The sequence below is a fragment of the Schistocerca cancellata genome, chromosome 3 (assembly GCF_023864275.1).
Source record: "Schistocerca cancellata isolate TAMUIC-IGC-003103 chromosome 3, iqSchCanc2.1, whole genome shotgun sequence".
Lineage (NCBI taxonomy): Eukaryota > Metazoa > Arthropoda > Insecta > Orthoptera > Acrididae > Schistocerca > Schistocerca cancellata.
Window position 1 is genome coordinate 508846458 of NC_064628.1, and position 25413 is coordinate 508871870.

At 42.6% G+C, this 25413-nt stretch overlaps 1 protein-coding gene across 1 annotated transcript; it reads right to left on the reverse strand.

Moving 5' to 3' along the window:
• Window positions 1-192: 192 nt before the first annotated feature.
• On the reverse strand, window positions 193-14907 carry LOC126176382 (cuticle protein 38-like). Its single transcript, XM_049923540.1, has 3 exons — window positions 14880-14907; window positions 14519-14661; window positions 193-474 (listed from the first exon to the last, which is right to left on the reverse strand). Exons 1-3 carry the CDS (start codon window positions 14905-14907, stop codon window positions 193-195), a joined length of 453 nt encoding a protein of 150 aa, XP_049779497.1.
• Window positions 14908-25413: the final 10506 nt, after the last annotated feature.

Below are 25413 nucleotides of genomic sequence, written 5' to 3' on the forward strand. Positions count from 1 at the left end.
TGAGAGAGCACATGTGTAAGTCCAGCCCGTCCAGCCGAGAAAGGGGCTTGGCAGCAAGCATTTAACAAGTGATTCAATAATCCACACAGGTTCCTAATGTAAGAATCATCTAGGAAGAAATGAAGAACTTATACTCTTTTTATGTCCTTTATTGACAATAAATAGCTCTGTTCATAGCTTCAGGTACATGTCCTAGTGGACCTTCAACAGGGGAGCAGCGACAGCAGGGGCGGCGTAGGCCAGAGGGGCGTGGATGGCGGGGGCGGCGTAGGCCACAGGGGCGGCGGCGACGGCGGGGGCGGCCAGGAGGCGGGCGGTCTGCGACACGCGGTACGTGTTGGCGTACGAGGAGGCGGCGGGAGCCACGGCCACGGGGGCGTGGGCCACGGGGGCGTGGGCTACGGCGACGGCGGGGGCGGCGTAGCCTCCCAGGTAGCCGGCGTGGGCGTCGGCCACGGCGCACATCAGGATCACCTGCGACAACGTACATTACACAGTTCGACAGAAGATTCTTGCTGGCGGTAGTGCCAAGTAGCGCTGATCACTTTTAATGCGATGCCATAGGGTAATGAATGTCTGAAGGTGCTCATGTCCGTCAAATGAAATTAGGCAAAGTAAATCAAACAATACGCGGCCTGCGGCTGTGATCTGTACTTTATATTGCGAAAATGAATGTCTCATCATGAATACACTGAATACAGCAGAAGCAGTTTTTTTGTCTAAAACAGTGGATCTGCTTCATTGACTTCAAAAAGGGCACACAGAGAGGATATAACTAATTCAAATGAAATGTGCAACACACAACTCATGTATGCTATTGGGTAGGACATAAGTAGAGAAAATGCAAGTGATATAGAAATACTGTATACGGTACTTAGATCCTTGGAGGTATGGTGACAAATTGCGCGAGAATCGGGAATCTTAAAAACGTCGGTGTTGAGAATGCTACATCAACATCGATTGCACCCGTACCATATTTCTATGCACCAGGAATTGCATGGCGACGACTTTGAACGTCTTGTACAGTTCTGCTACTGGGCACAAGAGAAATTACGGGACGATGACAGATTTTTTGCACGCGTTCTATTTAGCGACGAAGCGTCATTCACCAACAGCGGTAACGTTAACCGGCATAATATGCACTAATGGGCAACGGAAAATCCACGATGGCTGCGACAAATGGAACTTCAGCGACCTTGGCGGGTTAACGTATGGTGCGGGATTATGGGAGAAAGGATAAGTGGCCCCCATTTTATCGATGGCAATCTAAATGGTGCAATGTATTCTGATTTCCTACGTAATGTTCTACCGATGTTACTACAAGATGTTTCACTGCATGACAGAATGGCGATGTACTTCCAACATGATGGATGTCCGGCACATAGCTCGCGTGCGTTTGAAGCGGTACTGAATAGCATATTTCATGACAGGTGGATTGGTCGTCGAAGAACCATACCATGGCCCGCACGTTCATCGGACCTGACGTCCCCGGTTTTCTTTCTGTGGGGAAAGTTGAAGTTTGCTATAGTGATAGGCCTGACAACATGGGTCAGCGCAATGTCAATGCATGTGGGAAGACTACGGAAGGCGAACTACTCGCTCTCGAGAGGAATGTCGTTACACGTATTGCCAAATGCATTGAGGTTGACGGACATCATTTTGAGCATTTATTGCATTAATGAGATATTTACAGGTAATCACGCTTTTACAGCATGCGTTCTCAGAAATGATAAGTTCATAAAGGTACATGTATCACAAATGTTCTAACGTGTCTACGTTCTGTATTTTAATTTTAAAAATCTACCTGTTACCAACTGTTCGTCTAAAATTGTGAGCCATATGTTGTGACTATTACAGCGCCATCTATCATAAATGCCAAAAAAGTGGTCCAACAAAAACATTGATATTTTTTTACGTACTACACGAATATGTAATAAAAATGGGGTTCCTATTTAAAAAAAACGCAGTTGATATCCATTTGACCTATGGCAGCGCAATCTAGCGGGCCAACCATAGCGCCATCTGGTTTCCCCCTTCAAGCTGGACAAGTTTCGTTCTTCGTAGTTTTTTCGTTTAACGCTTATTTCGTGAGATATTTGGCCCGGTCACGATCAGTGGACCACCCTCTGTATACACCTATTCATTCACTTTACTAATTATACGCGAGAACGCCTCCACAGAATCTCTGCGCTGCATTGACAAAGTACTTAGTTTCTTCCGAAAAGCCGCGAGTTCTTTTGCTTTTGGTACCGCTGGCACGGTACTTTACTCAAGGTTTTTTGGTAGACAACATATGCTTTGGCGTCCCCTCCCAAACTCATACTGGCAACATGCTGGGTTACTTCGCCTGACCACCCATGCACTTCCACAGTGTCCCTAACATCCTTAATAAAAGTTTTCACGTCCTCCGTTACAGTACCTGAGAAGGAATTAATGCGACCACTGCCAGCTCATATGAAAAAGAAGGCACACCAAATCTAGCCTTATTTTCGTCCGACTCAATTGCGGCTGAATCTGACTCACTTTTCCAATTTCTAATTCACGATTAAATTCGAAATTTCTCTGCCTTTCGTGCTCCAATTCCTGTGTTAACGCGTGTAGTCGCTGATTTAAAGCAGCAATGGCATCCTCGGTTTTAGTGCCACATGTTGCCACATTTTTGCGTACTGCACTTCAGTTTTAATTCAACTGTTTATAAAAACACGCGCACACCAAAATATAACCACAAATTGATGGTTCCAGCGAATCATCGCCTATCTGCACTCAGTACAGCTACTTGCCGGACGACAAATTCACCTACACGCAGACCACGTAGGCTCTACATGGTGCACGGCAAATCGTTCACAGGCAAATTACAAAATGGAAGCCTCACTAACAATAAATTGTCATACCTACCGTTACCTCTAAACAAAAAAAACGTCCACAGTTTCCTGGCTTTCACAAAAGTAAGTCTAAACGTCGCGTACGCAATCTTACACAATTAATTCTAACTTCAAGAGCAAATCCAAAAAATTACACAAATAAAAATAGACTCGCCGCACCAGTTTGTGCTGAGCTGATACCGCCGAACCCACGTCAAGTGCAACTCCCTTACTCACCATCCACGCAAACAAACTCTCTCACCAAACCGTAATGCTGACGTGGACAAACACTTACCAACACAACTTGTCTTGGGAAGCAAAACGACCAGTATTACACCAAACTCAGAATTCGTAATTGACCTGGATGGCTGAGTGAGATTGTTTGAGAGAGGGGGAGAATCGCGCTGGGGTGTGCAGAAATACACAGACTAGTTTGGCAATGACTTTCTTCGCTGACGCTTACACAGTGTCTCTTCTGATCCAGACGACGGCGGTGTGGAATGTGCACGTGTGTCAGCGCAAACGCCAGAGCCGTAATCTGCAGCTGCAGCACTTGGCCACTCAGCCCGCATGACGTAACGGATCCCTTCATGGTCCATGCGACGTGGCTGGCAGCCCTATGCCTGCCCTTCGGAACGTGATCGGCTGTTGCCTCAAGCACTTCTCGTGGTCACCACTTAGAGGACTGCAGGGTAACAGCCAGCAGCCGTCTTTGTAGTAGAGTCTTGTCAGGTCCAGTCCGTCCCTCAGGGAGGCTCGTTCGGTGATTGAGGACACCCTCTGACACGGTTAACTCCAAGATCGCGTCCTGGCTCAGCCGTTGCAGGCGGCATATTGTAGTCCTTCAAATGATGTTACCCAGAAAGCAGAGGCTAGCCGCTCCCATGCTTCCTGCACTTGTGCAGCGCCAATTTTCTGACCTCCCTTGTCACAGGCGTGGCGTGTCCATATAGCAAAACCTGGCGATTGATTCAGTGGGACAGTTGGCAGCCGAAATTCATCACAAGATAGTAGTTGTGATTGGCCTGCAACTTAAATAGTCGTCATTGTCTCGTTTCCATATATAACTAACAAAGTATTTTTCTGAAAATTTATGACTGATAGGTACAAGACCTTAACATTTACAATTTTGTTTCTGTATACATATTTATACAATATTTATATTTTTCTTATCATTCCATTATTATATTTTTCGAAAAATTTATGACTAATAGTTACAAGACCTTAATATTTCCAGTTTTGTTTATATATACATGTTTATACAAGATTTATATTTTTCTGATCATTCCATTATTATAATATACACATCTCTTACAATCTATCCAGTATTTAATCAATGCTGCCTGTTCTATATACCATACCAGATAAATAGGGGCTATCAAGAGCAGGTGAAGAAAAAGCAACATACACATTGTAATAAAACTAGTTATGATGAGATAAACATACTACCCGATCTTGGGTCATATGAAATTATCTGGTCCCAAGATGAAGACGCAAAACCTAGAGATACATTACCATACAGCTATACGGAAATGTATAAATGTCAACATATTGTACAATCACTTTATTTAATTACTATGATAATTATGGACTTCTTAAAAAGATATTAAATGATAATCAATTATTTGTAGTTCATTTTTGAAATGTATGTTTCAAATATAATTTTGCATGAATAGATCGATGTATGATAGTATTTTATTTGCTACATGTCATTATAAGGAAATTTCTTGTATTTGTTTAGTATGAGTTGGCAGTACAAATTTGGAACACAAGTGTGGAGTACAAGTTATGTATGTGTTGAGTTAGCATTTAGGTTGGTCTTCATTGTACTGTGAAACGATATGAATAAAAATATATCTATTCAACAATAGAAACTTCACCAGCGTTCATAGTATTAAAGAAAATGAAACTGAGCATCCTCTAGACCAGTAAATAAAATTATATTTGAGAATGGACTACGAGCAAACAACTTTCAACAATGGATAACAATAACAAATGAGTGCTATAGAAACAGTTTATTCAAATTCTATCATTGCTACCTCTCTCGCAGTGTGTAACTATTTCAGTATGCAAGTGCTGTGAAATTGTGACTAGCTGCCCAAATTTAAACTTACTTCAAAATTACTGAACTGGCTTTGGGTCACAAGAAGGTGGTGATGGCTAGAATTTTGAAAAAGTAAAATGTGAATATAGTGTTGGACTCTTTCCTTGTTGCAGATTAAGAATGTATATATTGCAAAAATTTTGTATGAACAAACAGCCAAGTATGAACCACAGCTACAAAATAGCAACAATAAGAGCAAAAGGAGTTTGCAATTGAGAAGAGGGAAAGTATGAAAAATAAAAAAAGTTAAGAACAACTAACAACACCGATATCCAACAACAAAGGACTGGAAATATGTTTTCTTTATATTTTTTTCCTTTTAGTGTTGTAGTGTTTCATTGCATAGTCATTAAGAATAACAGTCATTGAACAGGAATCTGAAACAATGGGAGGCAATGCAGCCATGGGAAACTTAATTAGTATTGTGAAACAAGGACAGGAAAGTTTCATTGATGAAGCAGTAGAACAGGAGAAGGACTCTGCTGAATCATGTTAACTGTTAAAACAATGACATAATAATAATGACATAATTACCATGTTGGCATTGTTAGCAAAAATGAGTAATGATAATAAGGATCAGTAAATAAAAATGTATGAAAGAATATAGAACAGTTCGAAAAACTTAATTATCAACTTGAAGAGAGTAAGGATCAGTTTGCAAAAGTCAATGAGCAACTTGAAAATCATAAGGACCAGTTCACAAAACTCAGTCACTCATTAGAAGCATTAATCGACTGTATCGGTAAAAATACAGCTCAACTACACAATATCAATCAAAAAATTTATAAATTCGATATCTGAGTAGATTCTGTTGAGTCTGAGATGAAAGGAACTGAACTAAAATTTAAAAGTCAAAAATATGTGAGATGAAATCACAAAAGATAGGAAAAAAGAAACAAAATTCCATTCAAAAAAGTGCATGCATGAATAAAAATTTTTAACAAAAATGTAAGTAGTGAACTTTTGACATTCGAAACTTATGTTGATACTAAATTGACACGTGTTGAAAACAGTTTTGTCAAACAGGTGGAGACAGTAGACAATAAAGTCAAAGAAAATTTAATAATAAATTACAACAAAACCAACACCCTAGAAAATAGGATTTCTGTTACATGCAGGAAAGCTGAACAATTGTCCAATGATGTAGTTAATAGAAATCTTGTTAAAAATTTTGGTACCATATATATATATATATATATATATATATATATATATATATATATATATATATATATATATATAAATAATGGTATCTATTTTGGAAAAAGGAATGTTGTAGAAACAAAACGTTTTCCACCATATGTAATGAGCTATGTAGTTAAAGTTTTTCATAGATTTTTGTGCAAACAATTTGAATGTGTTAAGTTATTATTTTTGGTTATGTTGTGTTACTTTTCTGCAGGTTGTAAACAAATCATGATTTGTATTTTACTGTCTACTTTCATGAAAAGTAATTAGTTTTTTACAGTGTTATTTGTCAGTGTTTAGAGTAATGTTTTAACTAACTGATGTTTTGAACAGTTGAAACCTTAAGTAGAAACCTCAATCAATTGCTGGGCATCTATACAGTTCTTAATATAATTTTGTTTGTGATGTATAATGAGTTCTTACTTGCGACATTTCCGTGTTATACATCAGTCATGTTATCTGTGTAAAAAGACTCTGGAATCTGAAGAATGACCATTACAACATTTCTTTTTGCTGTTTAGAATTAATTGTCGCCCATTAAAACTTTGTAATATTTCTTGAGTGCTATTTTTGGAAATTTGTGTGGAAAGCACCAAACTATTTGCTACAAAAAACTGAAATTTCTTGTGTTGTGTACAATTTACTTGGGCTTATTATGTCAGATACTTTTGTGATGTTTAGTATTATTTTTACCTATGTATTTAATTTTCTTGTGACCCCACTGAATCAGAGTGTTTTGTGTAGATGTAAAAGAAGAATTTAAATATGATATTGACAAATAGTTGATGAACAAGACTAAGTCAAATTTCAGTGATGTTAACATTTTTGCCGTAACTTATGCCCAATTTTCTTACATAAGTTGCCATGTAACTTAGTTTTCAAAAAGCATTTAAGAATGAGCGAGTTGTTTTATACTGTAACATGATCTGAAAAACTTGAAGAGCAATTTTCCACATTATTGGTTTACCCATTACGTGACATGATAGCTTATGAGTGCAGATGTTTGTAGCTATCCAAGACTAAGGACAAAATGAATAATAACATTGATGGATGAGCACATGGAATAAATGATTCTAAAATCTGATGAACACAAGTTTCAGAAGTGGCGGACTTGGTGATGATGTGAGGAATTGTGAAGAACATGAAGATATTAGTGAAAAATGTAAAAGACGTTGTATAATGTTGTTCAAAAAACAGTTCATTTGTTTTCTAATCAAAAAGAGTGATTTCCTAATTAGCACATTAATTTTGTTCTGTGATCTAAAGTATTTTGCAATATGTACTTTAAAGCACTTCAAATATCTCTGCATGGAATAAAATAATTTCTTTTTGTAATAGTGCATTACTAGTCAATATTATTTCACCAATTGAAATCAAATTTATAAATGTTAGTATATAAAGGAGCATAGCCGTCCGGTGTGGCCAAGCGGTTCTAGGCGCTTCAGTCTGGAACCGCGCGACCGCTCCGGTCGCAGGTACAACCCCTGCTTTGGGCATGGATGTGTGTGTTATCCTTAGGTTAGTTAAGTTTAAGTAGTTCTAAGTTCTGGGGGATTGATGACCTCAGATGTTAAGTCCCATAGTGCTCAAAACCATTTTGAAAGGAGTATAAAGAAAATTTTTATGTTGTGGTTGCTAAGAGACATTTGTTGATTACAGTATTTTTGGATTTTCTGAAAGTACTTAAAGATGTTTTTATGAAATACAGGTTCTACTGTCATGCCACTGTGATGAACTCAATGAAAGTAGTTTTCTGTCAATGAACAGAGTTACAAATAGGAATGTTTGATATGTGTACTATCCTTTGCTTATACCATGTATATTATATGATATTTGATAATAATTTGAGAAGTACAGAATAGGCAAAAAGTCAGACTTTGTTAGTGATTTGAAATTTGTGGGAAAAGAACTTAGTAAAGTGAAATTTTGCTCATGTCCTCATTTGCGTGAAGTAATGATGCTGAAGTATTCGAAAATGTTGTGTATCATGTAATGAAGAACCTATGAATATTGATTATTTATACTACAAATCTTGTTGACATAACCAGTTTAATTATTTTGTCTCAAAATTTTTTTCATATTTCATGCTTTCACAATTTTTGTGGGTAATTGTAAGAAAACTGGTTATGGTGAAATAAATGCACTAACGAATCTTGGATCATATGAAATGACCTGTTTCCAAGTTGAAGGCTCTAAACCTAGAAATCTACTACTATACAGCTATACAAAACTGTATAAATGTCAATATATTATATGAACACTTTATGTACTTACTGTATGATTATGTATGGACTTCTTTAGAAAGGTATCCAATGCTAATTAATTATTTGTACTTTATTTTTGAACTGTATGTTTCTAAGATAATTTTATATGAAGAGATCGATATATGATAGTATTTTCTTTGCTACATGTTTTTTTCATGTGTAATACGAGTTGGCAGTACAAGTTTGGAGTGTGGGTATGGAGTATAAGTTATGTATGTGTTGAATTAGCATGGAGGATGCTCTACATTTTATTGTGAAATGATATGAGTAAAACTACATCTATTCAAGAATAGAAACTCCATCAGTTTCATATTATTTAATGATATGAAGAACTCTCTATACCATTATATAAATTTGTTTTTCAGAGTGGACTACAAGTCTATAACTTTCAACAACAGAGAACAATAACAAACAAGTATTATAAAAACTACTGTTGCTATATCCCTCTGCCGAGTTTCGCCATCTCAGCATTCCATGTGCTGTGTAATTGTGACTGGTCATCCAGATTTAAACTTACTTCGAAATTAATGAACTAACTTTGGATTGAAAGAGGGTACTATTGGAAAGAACATACGCAAATGCATAGAATGTTTTTATAAGCAGTCATAATGTGCAGACATTATATATGCACACGCAGTGTTCAACAAAGCATTCATAATCTTCCTCACACATATAATACTATGACAAACAGCTCATTAAACTATTCTGCACATACACACCAATATTTACACATAACCACACATGCAGTCACTCCAGGAAATAGTGTGAGTCCTGGAGGGCTCCGATTCCATCTCTACAGTTGAAATGCTGCTTGAAGGAGATTCCACAGATGATACTAACAAGTTTCATCCTCAACCTGAGACACTGCTGAAGGTTTCTCTTGTGGTTTATATAGCGATGTTTGTCCCACAGCATTGTCAGCAATTTCAGTATGGAAACGTTTCATGGAAGTAGGCTCTTTAGACGTACAGACAAGTCACTGTGCTCATAGTACGAATAGGTGGGATATTCCAGCTCTGTCTCCAGAACATATCTCTCACCAACGTCCTCAGTCATATCAAAGATCTCTCCTTTCTCAGTCTATCAAACTTCTTTTTGGCCAGCCATCGGAACTCTCCATGTGGTAGACTTTGCTGCATGGCAAGGTTGTTTACGTCCAGGTAAAGGATGTAACTTAAATCATCAAATGATGTGTACTCCTCCTCACCCAATCGCGGTTTATTCGCCTTGGTGTAACTCTGGATGCACCGGCAATGTCCTCCCCGAATCTCGCGTTCAAATACTAGCAGCATTTCAACATTGGTCAAAAGTTCGATGGTAATACGCGGATTCCTTGGAATTGTATCCCCATATGTTCAGGCGTTGTGAAACAGAAGGCATCATCCAGAAAATATATCTTCTCAAAGATGTCCACAAGCAGGTTGACGTCATTTTTCAAGTATAAATCTGACATATATGCCTAAATTGGTGATACCAAACTGCTGCTCAACTTTCACCACTTGCTCATAATCTGCATCCTTCATGGCAGTGCCTATTAGTTTCCTGAAATATGCAGATATGTCGGGCAGTATGGTTTCATTGAATCTCTCCATCAAATCCAGATATTCGTATGGAAAGACCCCTTTTCTTCTTCACAAGCTGAAACTTTGATCCAGACACATGGCTCTGGTGATATGCATTTCTTCAGGGTGCATCATCTCGGCAAGCTTCTGAAGAGACATTTCCATGAAGCGATGCGAATCCAGGAAATGGAGCGTTATTTTTGGAGTGATTCTCAGGAATGATACTGGCTTTATTATCCTTCAAACCGAAATCACCAAAGTGCTGAACTAGAAACGGAGCGTCACATAAATTCAAATTGTGGAAAAAGACGAGCATATGATATAGTAGTTGGTGCTTCAAGATGAATGCATTGTGAGCTGCACCACAGAACTTTGACGTTGGATGACAATGGTCTCTATGCGGAGTTTCCACATCTGCATTGTGAGCTGCACCACAGAACTTTGACGTTAGATGACAATGGTCTCTATGGGGAGTTTCCGCATCTGTATCCAATGGCAGCCCACCTACTTGACATAAACTGCTTTCTCGTACAGGGCACCATTCTCCTCCGAGTTGATCATGAAGACATTGTCGAGATAAACGTAATCAGCTTCCCATGCAAATTTTTCAAACTCACCAACAACCATCTCGCAGGATCATCCCCGATGTAAGATTCGATTTTTTTCCAGCTAGAAACAAACGTGCACAGAATCTGACAGGGAGCTGCATATTCTTTGTGCCGTTCTGTGAAGGGGGTGTGGGAGGCAGAGGGGTCGCCTTCACAACGCGCCACATCTACATCTACCAGGAGTGATGGTCTAATATTGTCATCCGCGGCGCCCTTTCAGCACGGAAGTACGTCGACATATTCTTATGCCGGGTTTTGATGCCATACATGGAAAGCCAACCTGGGCTTAGATTTCAGCAAGATAGTAACCCGCCCGCAGACTGCGAGAGTTACTACTGCTTCTCTTCGTGCTTGCCAAACCCTCCCTTGGTCACAAAGGTCTACATCTACATCTAAATCCATACTCCGCAAGCCACCTGACGGTGTGTGGCGGAGGGTACCTTGAGTACCTCTATCGGTTCTCCTTTCTATTCCAGTCTCGTATTGTTCGTGGAAAGAAGGATTGACGGTATGCCTCTGTGTGGGCTCTAATCTCTCTGATTTTATCCTCATGGTCTCTTCGCTAGATATACGTAGGAGGGAGCAATATACTGCTTGACTCCTCGGTGAAGGGATGTTCTCGAAACTTCAACAAAAGCCCGTACCGAGCTACTGAGCGTCTCTACTGCAGAGTCTTCCACTGGAGTTTATCTATCATCTCCGTAACACTTTTGCGATTACTAAATGATCCTGTAACGAAGCGCGCTACTCTCCGTTGGATCTTCTCTGTCTCTTCTATCAACCCTGTGTGGTACGGAGCCCACACTGGTGAGCAGTACTCAAGCAGTGGGCGAACAAGTGTACTGTAACCTACTTCCTTTGTTTTCGGATTCCATTTCGTTAGGATTCTTCCAATGAATCTCAGTCTAGCATCTGCTTTACCGGCGATCAACTTTATATGATCATTCAATTTTAAATCACTCCTAATGCGTACTCCCAGATAATTTATGGAATTAACCGCTTCCAGTTGCTGACCTGCTATATTGTGGCTAAATGATAAGGGATCTTCCTTTGTATGTATTCGCAGCACATTACATTTGTCTACATTGAGATTAAATTGCCATTCCCTGCACCATTCAATTCGCTGCAGATCCTCCTACATTTCCGTACAATTTTCCATTGTTACAACCTCTCGATATACCACAGCATCATCCGCAAAAAGCCTCAGTGAACTTCCGATGTTATTAACAAGATCATTAATGTATATTGTGAATAGCAACAGTCCTACGACACTCCCCTGTGGCACATCTGAAATCACTCATACTTCGGAAGACTTCTCTCCATTGAGAATGACATGCTACATTCTGTTATCTAGGAACTCTTCAATCCGATCACACAATTGGTCTGATAGCCCACATGCTCTTACTTTGTTCATTAAACGACTGTGGGAAACTGTATCGAACGCATTGCGGAAGTCAAGAAACACGGCATCTACCTGGGAACCCGGGTCTATGGTCCTCTGAGTCTCGTGGACGAATAGCGCGAGCTGGGTTTCACACGATCGTCTTTTTCGAAACCCATGCTGATTCCTACAGAGTAGATTTCTAGTCTCCAGAAAAGTCATTATACTCGAACATAATACGTGTTCCAAAATTCTACAACTGATCGACGTTAAAGATATAGGTCTATAGTTCTGCACATCTGTTTGACGTCCCTTCTTGAAAACGGGGATGACCTGTGCCCTTTTCCAATCCTTTGGAACGCTACGCTCTGCTAGAGACCTACGGTACACCGCTGCAAGAAGGGGGGCACGTTCCTTCGCGTACTCTGTGTAAAATCGAACTGGTATCTCATCAGGTCCAGCGGCCTTTCCTCTTTTGAGCGATTTTAATTGTTTCTCTATCAATCTGTCGTCTATTTCGATATCTACCATTTTGTCTTGTGTGTGACAATCTAGAGAAGGAACTACAGTGCAGTCTTCCTCTGTGAAACAGCTTTGGAAAAAGACATTTAGCATTTCGACCTTTAGTCTGTCATCCTCTGTTTCAGTACCAGGAGCTAGGAGGTACTCGAAATGGGTACACGAGGAAGGGAATTGCTCCTGGTGGTTCTTAAACTATAAGAACCTTTTATCCTCTGAAGGCATTTCTACACGTACCAGTTCTAGCAGTTTATAAGGTGCCTTTTAAGATACTGTCTCTTGGTAAACGAACTGAGACATCTATTGCAAAAATGTCTTTCTTGTTCATCTGTACTCATTTGGGACGAAAGTAGGCGGAACATGTTTTGGAGCCAAACGTAGCGTTGCTCCTCGTCCTCAGAGCTAAGCAATAGTTCTATGTGTTTGGACGTTTACCATCTAATTTGGATAAAACGAGTCCTCTGACTACTGTATGCTTAACTGTTCTGTTCTACTCATGATCGTCTTCGTCGCCTTCTGGCTCATCAACTCCTAGGGCGTAAACGTGAACTGAATAATCGAGATTCTGCCTCGCGAAGTTTGGAATGTCCTGCAATTTTATGGGCAATTTGATACCTTGGAAATTATAATGCCTGAAGACATTAGCTGTTTCGTATTTACTTGTATGCAGTGCATCTTTCGTGTAACTGTGTAGCTAGCCAGAAGCGAGCATGCAAAGCAATTTTTATCTTCAGTATTCTGGACATAAATGCATGCATGTTTAGTAGCAATATCTTCAAGAAGTGGCAATTAACAGGATCTCATTAAGTTAATCGTAAACATGCGTGTGAACGCCAAGGTGGAGTACATGTTTGAGGGCCTTACTGGACCCACCTTCATGCATCTAGGAAGAAAGACCCGATATGATGCTCTCAGTGAAAGTTTCGAACCACTCAGTGATCGACTCGCCCCACGATATTACTCCAGTAGCCCCACCGTCATCTTTTAGAGGGTGTGTCAGTTCATACTATAGATGTGCCTTGCACTTAATGGCGTGGTACTAGAAGATCTTTGACTTATCTGGGGAGCTCACTTTCAAAAACAGTTTCACAAGTCGTGGGAAAAGTGGCAGGCTCCTGGTATCCTACGTTAGAACTGTCGATTCGTGCAAGTTTAATTTGGTCCCCAAATGCTCCAGTGATGATGATCCAATGCGGCTGCAGGACTCACGCCGTGATTCTTAATACAGTGGGCGAGGTTGCTGCTGCTGCTACACACAGCGCGAAGTCGTGGCGATGTGACATGACGCTCGCCAGACGGGCCAGAGCGTGGAGAGCTCTGCCCGGACCACAGCAGACAGTCCGGAGTTGTAACGCAGTGCGACATGCTGGCCTGAGACATTGATGGCTGGAGTTGCATAGTAGGTGTGGGTACAGTGGCACAGACAATGAAGAGTTGGCTGCAGCAGCTGCTGCTCCTGCTGATGCTACGGGAACATCAGTACAGACGTCAATGTAGGTGTGGTAGAAGCATCACGGGTGACTGCTGATACAGTGTGGATGGTCCAGCTGCCACCCAGTAAACCCTCATATGCACAGACAGAAGGAGGAACAAAATTATCATGCATAATCTTAAAAATAAAAACGTGTGTGAGGGGGTCTATAGTTTTTCTATTTAGGTTCAACATTAGTCAACGGTCTGAACTGCATCATGAGCGGCGGTGGTATGTGCATCAGTGGCTGTTGCTGCTAGTACGTCGTTGGCGGCGGTAGGTCTGCCATGAGCCAAGCTGCATAGAGTGATGTGGGTACAGCCACTTTCCTGACAGCTGCACGATCGCCCGTGGATTCATCCACAGAACTGGAGGGATAATCGTCTATGGTGCTGCAAGAGGACCACCACCAGCACAGCCAGTAGGGACAAAATTAAGTATCTTGCATAATTAAATAAAGACGTTATTAGAGGTCTATTGATTTTCTACTTACATTATTCAGAATTAGCCATTAGGCCAGACTGCATTATCGTAGATAGTGGAGGGGGATCCAGGCAGACAGATGGCATGCAGAACTGCAAAGTGGCCAGCTGAACCAGCTGCAGAAACACAGGTGGCACGCAGGACTGCTGAACATCCGGCCACAGCTGCGTCGTCGTGGATGGGACTGCAAGTCCACCGCCCAGCATCGCCTCAGTGTCACCTGCACAGATAGAACAAGGAGCAATATTAAGTATGATGCATAAATATCGGTATATCTTGCGTTCTACTAACGTTAAAAATCATTCTCCTCTGAATGAGTCACCAAAACCCGGTGTAGCTCGTCCTGCCCATCGAGTGCATCTAGAAACAGACAAAAAATGCTACGTTAATAATCCACACATGTAGTTAAGTTAAAGAAAGAAGAGAACTACTACTCACTTATTCGCTCCTCAATGACTGGCGTCATGCTCCGTGAGGTAATGCTGGAGAATGCGGTCATTACATGCGCCTGTGACTCATTACTGAGGGCACCTACAAGTGGACAAGAGCACATAACATTAGTAATGCAACTGTGTGCGCAAGTGTGTGTGTGTGTGTGTGTGTGTGTGTGTGTTGGAAGAAGAACATAATTGCTACTACTCACGTGATGCAGCAGGTGCCATTCAACATGAGCCCGCTCCAGGGAATGGGGTCGGATCGACAAGAATCTCATGTACATCATAGTCATTACTGAAGACGGTGGACGGGGATGAGCCAATTGTTGTGATACTCGGTTGTGGTAGCATCCCCTCGAGCTCATTGAAAAATAGTACACACAAACAAAAATCATAACATTTGATAAATGCATGCACATATGGAGAGGCAGGGAGAGACAGTCACAAAAGTCTGAATTTATATGAAAGCCATCCTCTGGAGAGCCAAGCTATCTCACAAGATCATCAAGTTCAGTGGCGCTCAGCAAAGATGACAGGCTGCTCACCTCTGCAACAGATGAAAGAGAAGCTAGTGATTGCACGTGATAAAGGGAGGCACACACATAAACACGCACACGCACATACACAAACAGACACAGAAGAAAAAACAGAAAATGATTTCCACATATCAGTATCGTTAGACATCATTCTGGGCCAGTTATTAGCGACAACATCGACGTCGTCAGCAGCGGCATCAACGTTCTTCATGGCGCTGGCAGGGGTCTACGAACGAAGAGGGACAGAAGTAACAGCAGTTGGATATTGGGAAACAGGCTACTCAGTAGAGAGCGAGGGATAGGAATGCTAGTGAGAGCCACTAAAGAGTAGCTTTAGCCAGTCTAACACATTAGCTCAAGGAAGTGGCACATATCACGCACATGAAATTCTGTTCGGAAGCGCCTCTTCATATAGGTGAGCGCCGCCTGTTGCAGGGTTGCTTATCGCAGCGTACTGAAGTCGATTCCTGAGCGCGCGTAGGCGTGGGCGAGTCAAGACTTGTCCTCAGCTAAGAAATAGCTCAATCATTGACCACATCGCGGCAACACTAACAGGGAAGTGCCACGTACACTTCCTGCGTTCAAAGGAATCTTACTTCTCACTGCCAGCAGCTGCGTTATTATATCATAGTTCTGGTGCTCGGTACATGATATTCAAGGCAGTGCATAGGCTGCCACACACCCGTTGCTGTAAATATGATACGTTTAACAATAGCATAGCATAGCACTGGTGCAAAATAATCACACGTTGACAGTGACGAGGATGTGGCGGTTAACGGCTGGCGGTTCCGTCTGGAGTGCTCTACCCACGCAGATTGATAACTTCAACAACTGGCAACTTGCACCAGCCAGAAGATGTCCGCTACTTGAAACCAGAGAGCGACAGTGACTCTGTTCACTGCTGACCAGCTGTCCGTCTGACTCTGCAAGTGGAGCTGAGCGCTCGCACGCAGCAATGTTTACATTTCCTGTCAAAAGCTATGCACCTCAGTTCACGTATTAGGCGATTTGTCACTGAACGCATAGAAAGAGCTCGTTTGGGCATATGGAGGCAGATGCCGTTGACAGAAACGTATTGGTGACGTTTCGAGATCTATAAGTCAAGTACTCAATGAACAGTACAGGCAGCGCACCCTGTTAGAGGATGAGGAGAGGAATGATGTGAATGAATAACACGAAGTTGTTTTTCTGTATTAAAATAAAAGACAGTATCATTTACTGTCCAGCTCAGGAGTCCTTGCATATTTTCTGAAGCACAAATACACTCCTGGAAATTGAAATAAGAACACCGTGAATTCATTGTCCCAGGAAGGGGAACTTTATTGACATATTCCTGGGGTCAGATACATCACATGATCACACTGACAGAACCACAGGCACATAGACACAGGCAACAGAGCATGCAAAATGTCGGCACTAGTACAGTGTATATCCACCTTTCGCAGCAATGCAGGCTGCTATTCTCCCATGGAGACGATAGTAGAGATGCTGGATGTAGTCCTGTGGAACGGCTTGCCATGCCATTTCCACCTGGCGCCTCAGTTGGACCAGCGTTCGTGCTGGACGTGCAGACCGCGTGAGACGACGCTTCATCCAGTCCCAAACATGCTCAATGGGGGACAGATCCGGAGATCTTGCTGGCCAGGGTAGTTGACTTACACCTTCTAGAGCACGTTGGGTGGCACGGGATACATGCGGACGTGCATTGTCCTGTTGGAACAGCAAGTTCCCTTGCCGGTCTAGGAATGGTAGAACGATGGGTTCGATGACGGTTTGGATGTACCGTGCACTATTCAGTGTCCCCTCGACGATCACCAGTGGTGTACGGCCAGTGTAGGAGATCGCTCCCCACACCAAGATGCCGGGTGTTGGCCCTGTGTGCCTCGGTCGTATGCAGTCCTGATTGTGGCGCTCACCTGCACGGCGCCAAACACGCATACGACCATCATTGGCACCAAGGCAGAAGCGACTCTCATCGCTGAAGACGACACATCTCCATTCGTCCCTCCATTCACGCCTGTCGCTACACCACTGGAGGCGGGCTGCACGATGTTGGGGCGTGAGCGGAAGACGGCCTAACGGTGTGCGGGACCGTAGCCCAGCTTCATGGAGACGGTTGCGAATGGTCCTCGCCGATACCCCAGGAGCAACAGTGTCCCTAATTTGCTGGGAAGTGGCGGTGCGGTCCCCTACGGCACTGCGTAGGATCCTACGGTCTTGGCGTGCATCCGTGCGTCGCTGCGGTCCGGTCCCAGGTCGACGGGCACGTGCACCTTCCGCCGACCACTGGCGACAACATCGATGTACTGTGGAGACCTCACGCCCCACGTGTTGAGCAATTCGGCGGTACGTCCACCCGGCCTCCCGCATGCCCACTATACGCCCTCGCTCAAAGTCCGTCAACTGCACATACGGTTCACGTCCACGCTGTCGCGGCATGCTACCAGTGTTAAAGACTGCGATGGAGCTCCATATGCCACGGCAAACTGGCTGACACTGACGGCGGCGGTGCACAAATGCTGCGCAGCTAGCGCCATTCGACGGCCAACACCGCGGTTCCTGGTGTGTCCGCTGTGCCGTGCGTGTGATCATTGCTTGTACAGCCCTCTCGCAGTGTCCGGAGCAAGTGTGGTGGGTCTGACACACCGGTGTCAATGTGTTCTTTTTTCCATTTCCAGGAGTGTACACTGAAGAGCCAAAGAAACCGGTACACGTGCCTAATATGGTTAGGGCCCCAGCGAGCACACAGAAGTGCCGCAACACGACGTGACATGGGCTCAACTAAAGTCTGAAGTAGTGTTGGAAGGAACTGACACCATGAGATCGATTTTGAACACCATGTTGCAAGGCATCGCAGATGTGCTCAATAATGTTCATGTCTGGGAAGTTTGGTGGTTAGCGGAAGTGTTTAAACTCAGAAGAGTGTTCCTGGAGCCACTCTGTAGCAATTCTGGACGTGTGGGTTGTCGAATTGTCCTGCTGGAATTTCCCAAGTCCATCGGAGTGTACAATGGACATGGATGGATGCCGGTGATCACACAGCATTCTTATGTACGTGTCATCTGTCAGAGTCGTATCTAGAAGTATTAGGGGTTCCACTGCACACGCTCCACACCATTACAGAGCCTCCACCAACTTGAACAGTCTCCTTACGATATGCAGGGTCCATGGTTTCATGAGTTGTCTCCATAACCGTACACGTCAATCCGCTCGATACCATTTTTAAACGAGACTCGTCCGACCAGGCAACATGTCTCTAGTCATTAACAGTCCAATGTCGCTGTTGACGGACCCAGGCGAAAAGTAAAGGCTTGTGTCGTCCCGTCATCAAGTATACACGAGTGGCCCTTCGGCTCCGAAAGGCCACAGCGATGATATTTCGTTGAGTGGTTCGCAGTTGTTGATGGCCGTGCATTGAAATCTGCTGCAGTTTGCGGAAGGGTTACATTTCTGTCACGTTGAACGATTCTCTTCAGTAGTCGTTGGTCCCGTTCTTGCAGATTCTTTTTCCGGCCGTGGCAATGTCGGAGATTTGATGTTTACCCGGATTCCTGATATTCACGGTGCGCTCGTGAAATGGTCGTACTGGAAAATCCCCACTTCATCGCTGCCTCGGAGGTGCTGTGTCCCATCGCTCGTGTGCCGATTATAACACCACGTTCAGACTCACTTAAATCTTGATAACCTGCCATTGTAGCAGCTGTAGTCGATCTAACAACTGCGCCAAACAACTATATATATATATATATATATATATATATATATATATATATATATATATATATAGGCGTTGCCGACCGCAGCGTCGTATTCTGCCTGTTTATATAAATCTGTTTTTGAATAATCATGACTACACCAGTTTCTTTGGTGCTTCAGTCTAGCACACCGCTATTCCCATTATTCCAGTGAAGTTGTAGACTATCGTATGGGTAACCTATCAGATTCAGGAACACTTTTGCTTTGGTTAATTTGCAGTTGTCAAATACGGTGGAATCCTTAGTCACATTCTCCCGCCTGTCTGCAGTCCATAATAATGACAAAGAATTCTCTTTGTGTACAAGTCCATTTTGAAAAATGAAGAAACGGCAGAACATTTGCTTGATCCACAATCATTATTTACGTAAATTGATCCACAATCTTGTTTTGTATATATGACCAATCCAGCAACGTTTGAAGTTCTATGATCTCGTGTAAAAATAAAATCATCTAACCATCTGAGGTCGTCCTCCCCGCAGCGTTGTCATGGAGCCATATTTTCCATGTAAAAATGGTAAAAGAGACCAAAAAATAAAAACAAACGGACACCAAAAGTTGCCAATATAATGAAACATGTAAAAAGCAATAAAAAAGGGGGAAGAAATCACATATTACATTGCATTACTTAAAAAATTCCGTAACCTTGACTATGGATCTCTAAGGGTTCCGAAACCGGTCGTTTACATAACAAAACATAGTGGTTAAGCAACTGTTCCACAGTTTCTTCATTTTTGAAAATGGGCCAGGGTAATGAATCGTGGCGATTGAAGTTGAACCGTCGTATTAAGAGACCTGCTGTGTTCTGAAGGCGTTGGTAGAGCTGGGAACTCGTAGAGATTCCACAAGCGGAAACATAGTGATAATTGACCTATACACTTAAGTACATGCGTATGTTTCAGGAGGGCCTCATCTAATACATAAATGTGCGATACTTTTCCGCACTAATCTGTCCAAAACAGTTTTATTTTCTGCTGCTTGCGCTTTTTGACTATATACATGATCATGTGTTGCACTTCAAACGAGGATCAGTTCCTGTTTAGCGAGCAAAATAGCTCTCTTATTGTCCTCAAAGAACCCCATAAGCATTTTGAGAGGGGTCTACATAGTACAGTAGTAACTTATTGGTCCGTCAATGAACGATCCTGCAATCTGTAGAACATTCCGGTCCAAATTTGATGCAGACACGTAAGTATTGAGTGTTGAGTGATTCTGATGTTTCTTGTTCGGTCGACCTCGACAACATTAAGTTCGTATTGTATCTCTTGAAAGGTGAGACTCAATGTTTCCGCTGGAGCACTTCCGTCATTCTTCAAAAAGGTGCCTTCGAAGTATAGGAAACTACTGCTCGGAATTGTTAATTCATCTTGATGCTGAATCAGTATTCGTATCTCGTCGTTATTACTGAACGTCGTCGATGAAAAAGAATTTGTAAGATACATATTCCTGGCGTGTGATTCGCTCATCATATTGAAATGGTGCTGTTACTTCGAGCAACGCCATTGCGAGATTTCACTCCAGTTGACTTGAGGAACTCATAATTCTGATGTGTTACCGCCTCGTTCTTCCGCTGCAGAGTGGCGTACTGACTGTTATATAAGATGTTTTTATACGTTAATTCCATGATTGTGCTGTTTTAAATGAAGATGTAGCAGATTTTCTCTCCTTGAAAATCAACCAACTTTCTGTCCTGGTCAACGACCTTCAACTGAAGACGATCTAATGTCTAAACAGTCACTGGAAGGTGTATTGGATTACCGGGAATCTCGACGAGTTGGTATGCTGCTCCCACGGCAAGGAAGAACACGTAGATTGTGTGTATTAACCGGTCGCTGATGTACTAAATAGTAGCGATATTACAAATGATCAGAATTTTACTAACAGGAAGACTATCCACAGATTGATCCGACTCGTCAATTCCCTATTAATACTCAAAACTTGACTCTTCAGAAAATCGACTATTGATACTATCGAACCTTCCTGGTTAAAATCTACTGTGTATCTAGTCGTTTTTATCTCTGTTTTAAACGTATTAACTTTTGCATGTAAGTCACAGCCTTTTACAGATGGTTTTGTAACTGCATTTACATCATCAGTGTTGTCCAAGCCAGGAGAAATCTCCACAATCCTGCCGCCTTCAAGGTGAAGTTTATTGTTCTCTTCAGTGATGATTGGAATGCTTTTATAGGTTTCCAAACCGATCAGAGTGATACTCCATTCACCCATGCTTGGATCTACTGGGGGAAAATAATTTGCACGTAATACAGATGAACGCTCTTACAGGGTGTTTCAAAAATGACCGGTATATTTGAAACGGCAATACAAACTAAACGAGCAGCGATAGAAATACACCGTTTGTTGCAATATGCTTGGGACAACAGTACATTTTCAGGCAGACAAACTTTCGAAATTACAGTAGTTACAATTGTCAACAACAGATGGCGCTGTGGTCTGGGAAACTCTATAGTACGATATTTTCCACATATCCACCATGCGTAGCAATAATATGGCGTAGTCTCTGAATGAAATTACCCGAAACCTTTGACAACGTGTCTGGCGGAATGGCTTCACATGCAGATGAGATGTACTGCTTCAGCTGTTCAATTGTTTCTGGATTCTGGCGGTACACCTGGTCTTTCACGTGTCCCCACAGAAAGAAGTCACAGGGGTTCATGTCTTGCGAATAGGGAGGCCAATCCACGCCGCCTCCTGTATGTTTCGGATAGCCCAAAGCAATCACACGATCATCGAAATATTCATTCAGGAAATTAAAGACGTCGGCCGTGCGATGTGGCCGGGCACCATCTTGCATAAACCACGAGGTGTTCGCAGTGTCGTCTAAGGCAGTTTGTACCGCCACAAATTCACGAAGAATGTCCAGAGAGCGAGATGCAGTAATCGTTTCGGTTCTGAAAAATGGGCCAATGATTCCTTTGGAAGAAATGGCGGCCCAGACCAGTACTTTTTGAGGATGCAGGGACGATGGGACTGCAACATGGGGCTTTTCGGTTCCCCATATGTGCCAGTTCTGTTTATTGACGAAGCCGTCCAGGTAAAAATAAGCTTCGTCAGTAAACCAAATGCTGCCCACATGCATATCGCCGTCATCAATCCTGTGCACTATATCGTTAGCGAATGTCTCTCGTGCAGCAATGGTAGCGGCGCTGAGGCGTTGCCGCGTTTGAATTTTGTATGGATAGAGGTGTAAACTCTGGCGCATGAGACGATACGTGGACGTTGGCGTCATTTGGACCGCAGCTGCGACAAGGCGAACGGAAACCCGAGGCCGCTGTTGGATCACCTGCTGCACTAGCTGCGCGTTGCCCTCTGCGGTTGCCGTATGCGGTCGCCCTACCTTTCCAGCACGTTCATCCGTCACGTTCCCAGTCCGTTGAAATTTTTCAAACAGATACTTTATTGTACCTCTTTTCGGTCCTTTGGTTACATTAAACCTCCGTTGAAAACTTCGTCTTGTTGCAACAACACTGTGTTCTAGGCTGTGGAATTCCAACACCAGAAAAATCCTCTGTTCTAAGGAATAAACCATGTTGTCCACAGCACACTTGCATGTCTTGAACAGCACACGCTTACAGCAGAAAGACGACGTACAGAATGGTGCACCCACAGACTGCGTTGTCTTCTATATCTTTCACATCACTTGCAGCGCCATCTGTTGTTGAAAATTGTAACTACTGTAATTTCGAAAGTTTGTCCGCCTGAAAATGTACTGTTGTCCCAAGCATATTGCAACAAACGGTGTATTTCTATCGCTGCTCGTTTAGTTTTTATTGCCGTTTCAAATATACCGGTCATTTTTGAAACACCCTGTATGAGTAAGAGTGTACGACGTGATATCTCAAGTTCGACTGAAGAGGTGATGTGCGTGTTGCTTGTTTTTATGCATTGATCAGGAGAAACATTAGACAGAAATGGCCACAGAGGTATGAATCAATCTTGATAGTATCGAAAATAGTAGAACACATGACTCTTGGCAAGGTACCAGCATAGTTCTCCTGGCAGGTGTAAATTCCACACGAGGCACAGAAAGTAGCTTTATCTTAACATAAGCAACCCAGCGCGTTCCAGGCCCTCCTGCGACGTCTAAATTCACGATCGCACACTCCTTGCATTTTCAAATCATCTTCAGCAAAGTATTCCTCATAAACACTCCACAGAATCTGGTGTTTCGAGTTTCTTTACAATTTTAAGAATATCAGTATTTCTAAGCTGTCTGTTACGTAAAATAATGAAGGGACCTTCTTTTTTTAATAAACAGTCCAAGCCCTATGTTGTGTGGTTTTAAGTATCGTCATTTATCGACAGTGGCCGTCTCCATCTTGTTGTTATGCTTTTTAGATTCTTCCTGCTGTTCCTGTGCATTTTGTGCATTCTTCTTCAGTGTGCGACGAGCCACGGTCACTATTAGCTTGAAATTTATTCCTGCAACCAATTTAAGTTTGGCTCGCGTCGCTTTATCAACTGCGAATGCTGCAATACGTTGTTCTATGCCTGTGTCTCTTCTGCGACGTATTTGCTTCGCCTTATCGGCTAAAATTCGGTGTGCAGCGTGACGTTCTGCCAAACCTTGATTTGCAGCATACGGTGAGTCATGCACCTTACAGGCTTCTTCAAGTAGAGTAATCCTCTTATCACAGAGAACCAGTGGCTTCTTCAGTTTCGTTCCAGGTCCACAGAAATGGTAAGCAGGAAGTTGAAGCATTCTCGAGAATGCAACCACCACCTCTGCTGACACGCTTTCCTAGCACTCATGGTATGTCACTACGCTGTGCGAGGTTTGCGCACCCTGCTATACAGCAAATCTCGACAATTCACTCCGCTGTTCTGTGATTCTGGAAAGCCAGCCCATTCCACTAACGCTCTGTTCCTGCATCGCCTTATGACGTGCTCTATGAGAAACAAGTTCGGTTCGGAACTTTTCTGTAATTCCCCTGTATAAAAACTTCCTGCAATTTGTTCTCCGTCGCTGTCCTTTAAGATGTATGTTCTCGGGTTTGTCCTCTGTACTTCGGACAATGTATATATCTCAGTTGACCAGTTGGGAGGTAGGAGTTCTCAAACGCAGTTTTGAATTTTGAAATACGCCCCAAATCACCTACTTTGAACTTCTGCTTGAGTGGATCCACTAGCTTAATACGATTGTATGTTGTATTCAGAAGGCTATTGTCTCGCACATCGGAAGGTCTCTTCCTAATCGTGCGATTTTCATTTCGATTATACTCTCCAGTAATCCGAGGGAGACTGTCTAGCCACGTGTATGAGCCACAAAGGTTAAACTGCATTCACATACGGTTCTTAACGATTCATTCAGACGCTTCACAACATTCACTTTCATGTGGAAGAATGTTGAACTGTAGCTTATTCCGTATCAGATTACTGACTTGCAATCCTTATTGCAAAATTCAGCCAGCCGTTGTGGCCGAGCGGTTCTAGGCGCTTCAGTCTGGAACCGCGCGACCGCTACGCTTGCAGGTTCGAATCCTGCCTCGGGCATGGATGTGAGTGATGTCCTTAGGTTAGTTAGGTTTAAGTAGTTCTAAGTTCTAGGGGACTGATGACCTCAGATGTTATGTCCCATAGTGCTCAGAGACATTTGCACCATTTTGTAAAATTCACCTCCGTGGTCGGTCTCTAGGTTGTCAGTGCACCGATTCGTACTAGTCTGAAACATTTGTTCAAACGTCTGCGCCACGTCCCTCCCAGTTTTTGCCTTCACAGGAAGGGTGCAGGCGATTGCAGAATACGTATTAACGGTCATTAAGATATATTTGAGCACTTTATTCGATTATGTTTATTTTCTCATATCCACGAGATCTGTCAGATATAAATCATCCGGACCACGTCTGCACTCAAAGAATCTGTGGGCGGGCCTGTGAAGATCACGGTCCTCCGTCTCCATTTTTATCCGATAATACGTCGTTCTCGAAGCTGTACGATGACTGATATGATTTCATTCGTGTACGCTGTATTTCCTGCTGCTGCTGGAACCGTCACTAATCGTAATCTGTCTATGATTTCGTTAAGATCATTGTAATATATAAACTCCAGAGATAGTGTGATCAGCTTTTTATGTTGTAGGTCAACATCATAGACTTCACTAAGTTCGCCTCTTAACACCGTTCTAACAATCTTAATGTATTTCCTACTTTTTGTGCTTCTTAATCGTTCTTTTGGAGTTTTCTCTCGCATATGTACGTTAGTCATACTAATATTTCAACATACGATCTCTTC

Coding starts and splice junctions, on each gene's coding strand:
- LOC126176382 (XM_049923540.1), bottom strand. CDS start 14,907: ATGACGCCAGTCATTGAGGAGCGAATAA. Junction 14,662..14,879: donor AGTCATTGAGGAGCGAATAA/GTGAGTAGTAGT, acceptor CTATCTGTGCAG/GTGACACTGAGGCGATGCTG. Junction 475..14,518: donor TGCAGTTCTGCATGCCATCT/GTCTGCCTGGAT, acceptor ACGTTGTCGCAG/GTGATCCTGATGTGCGCCGT.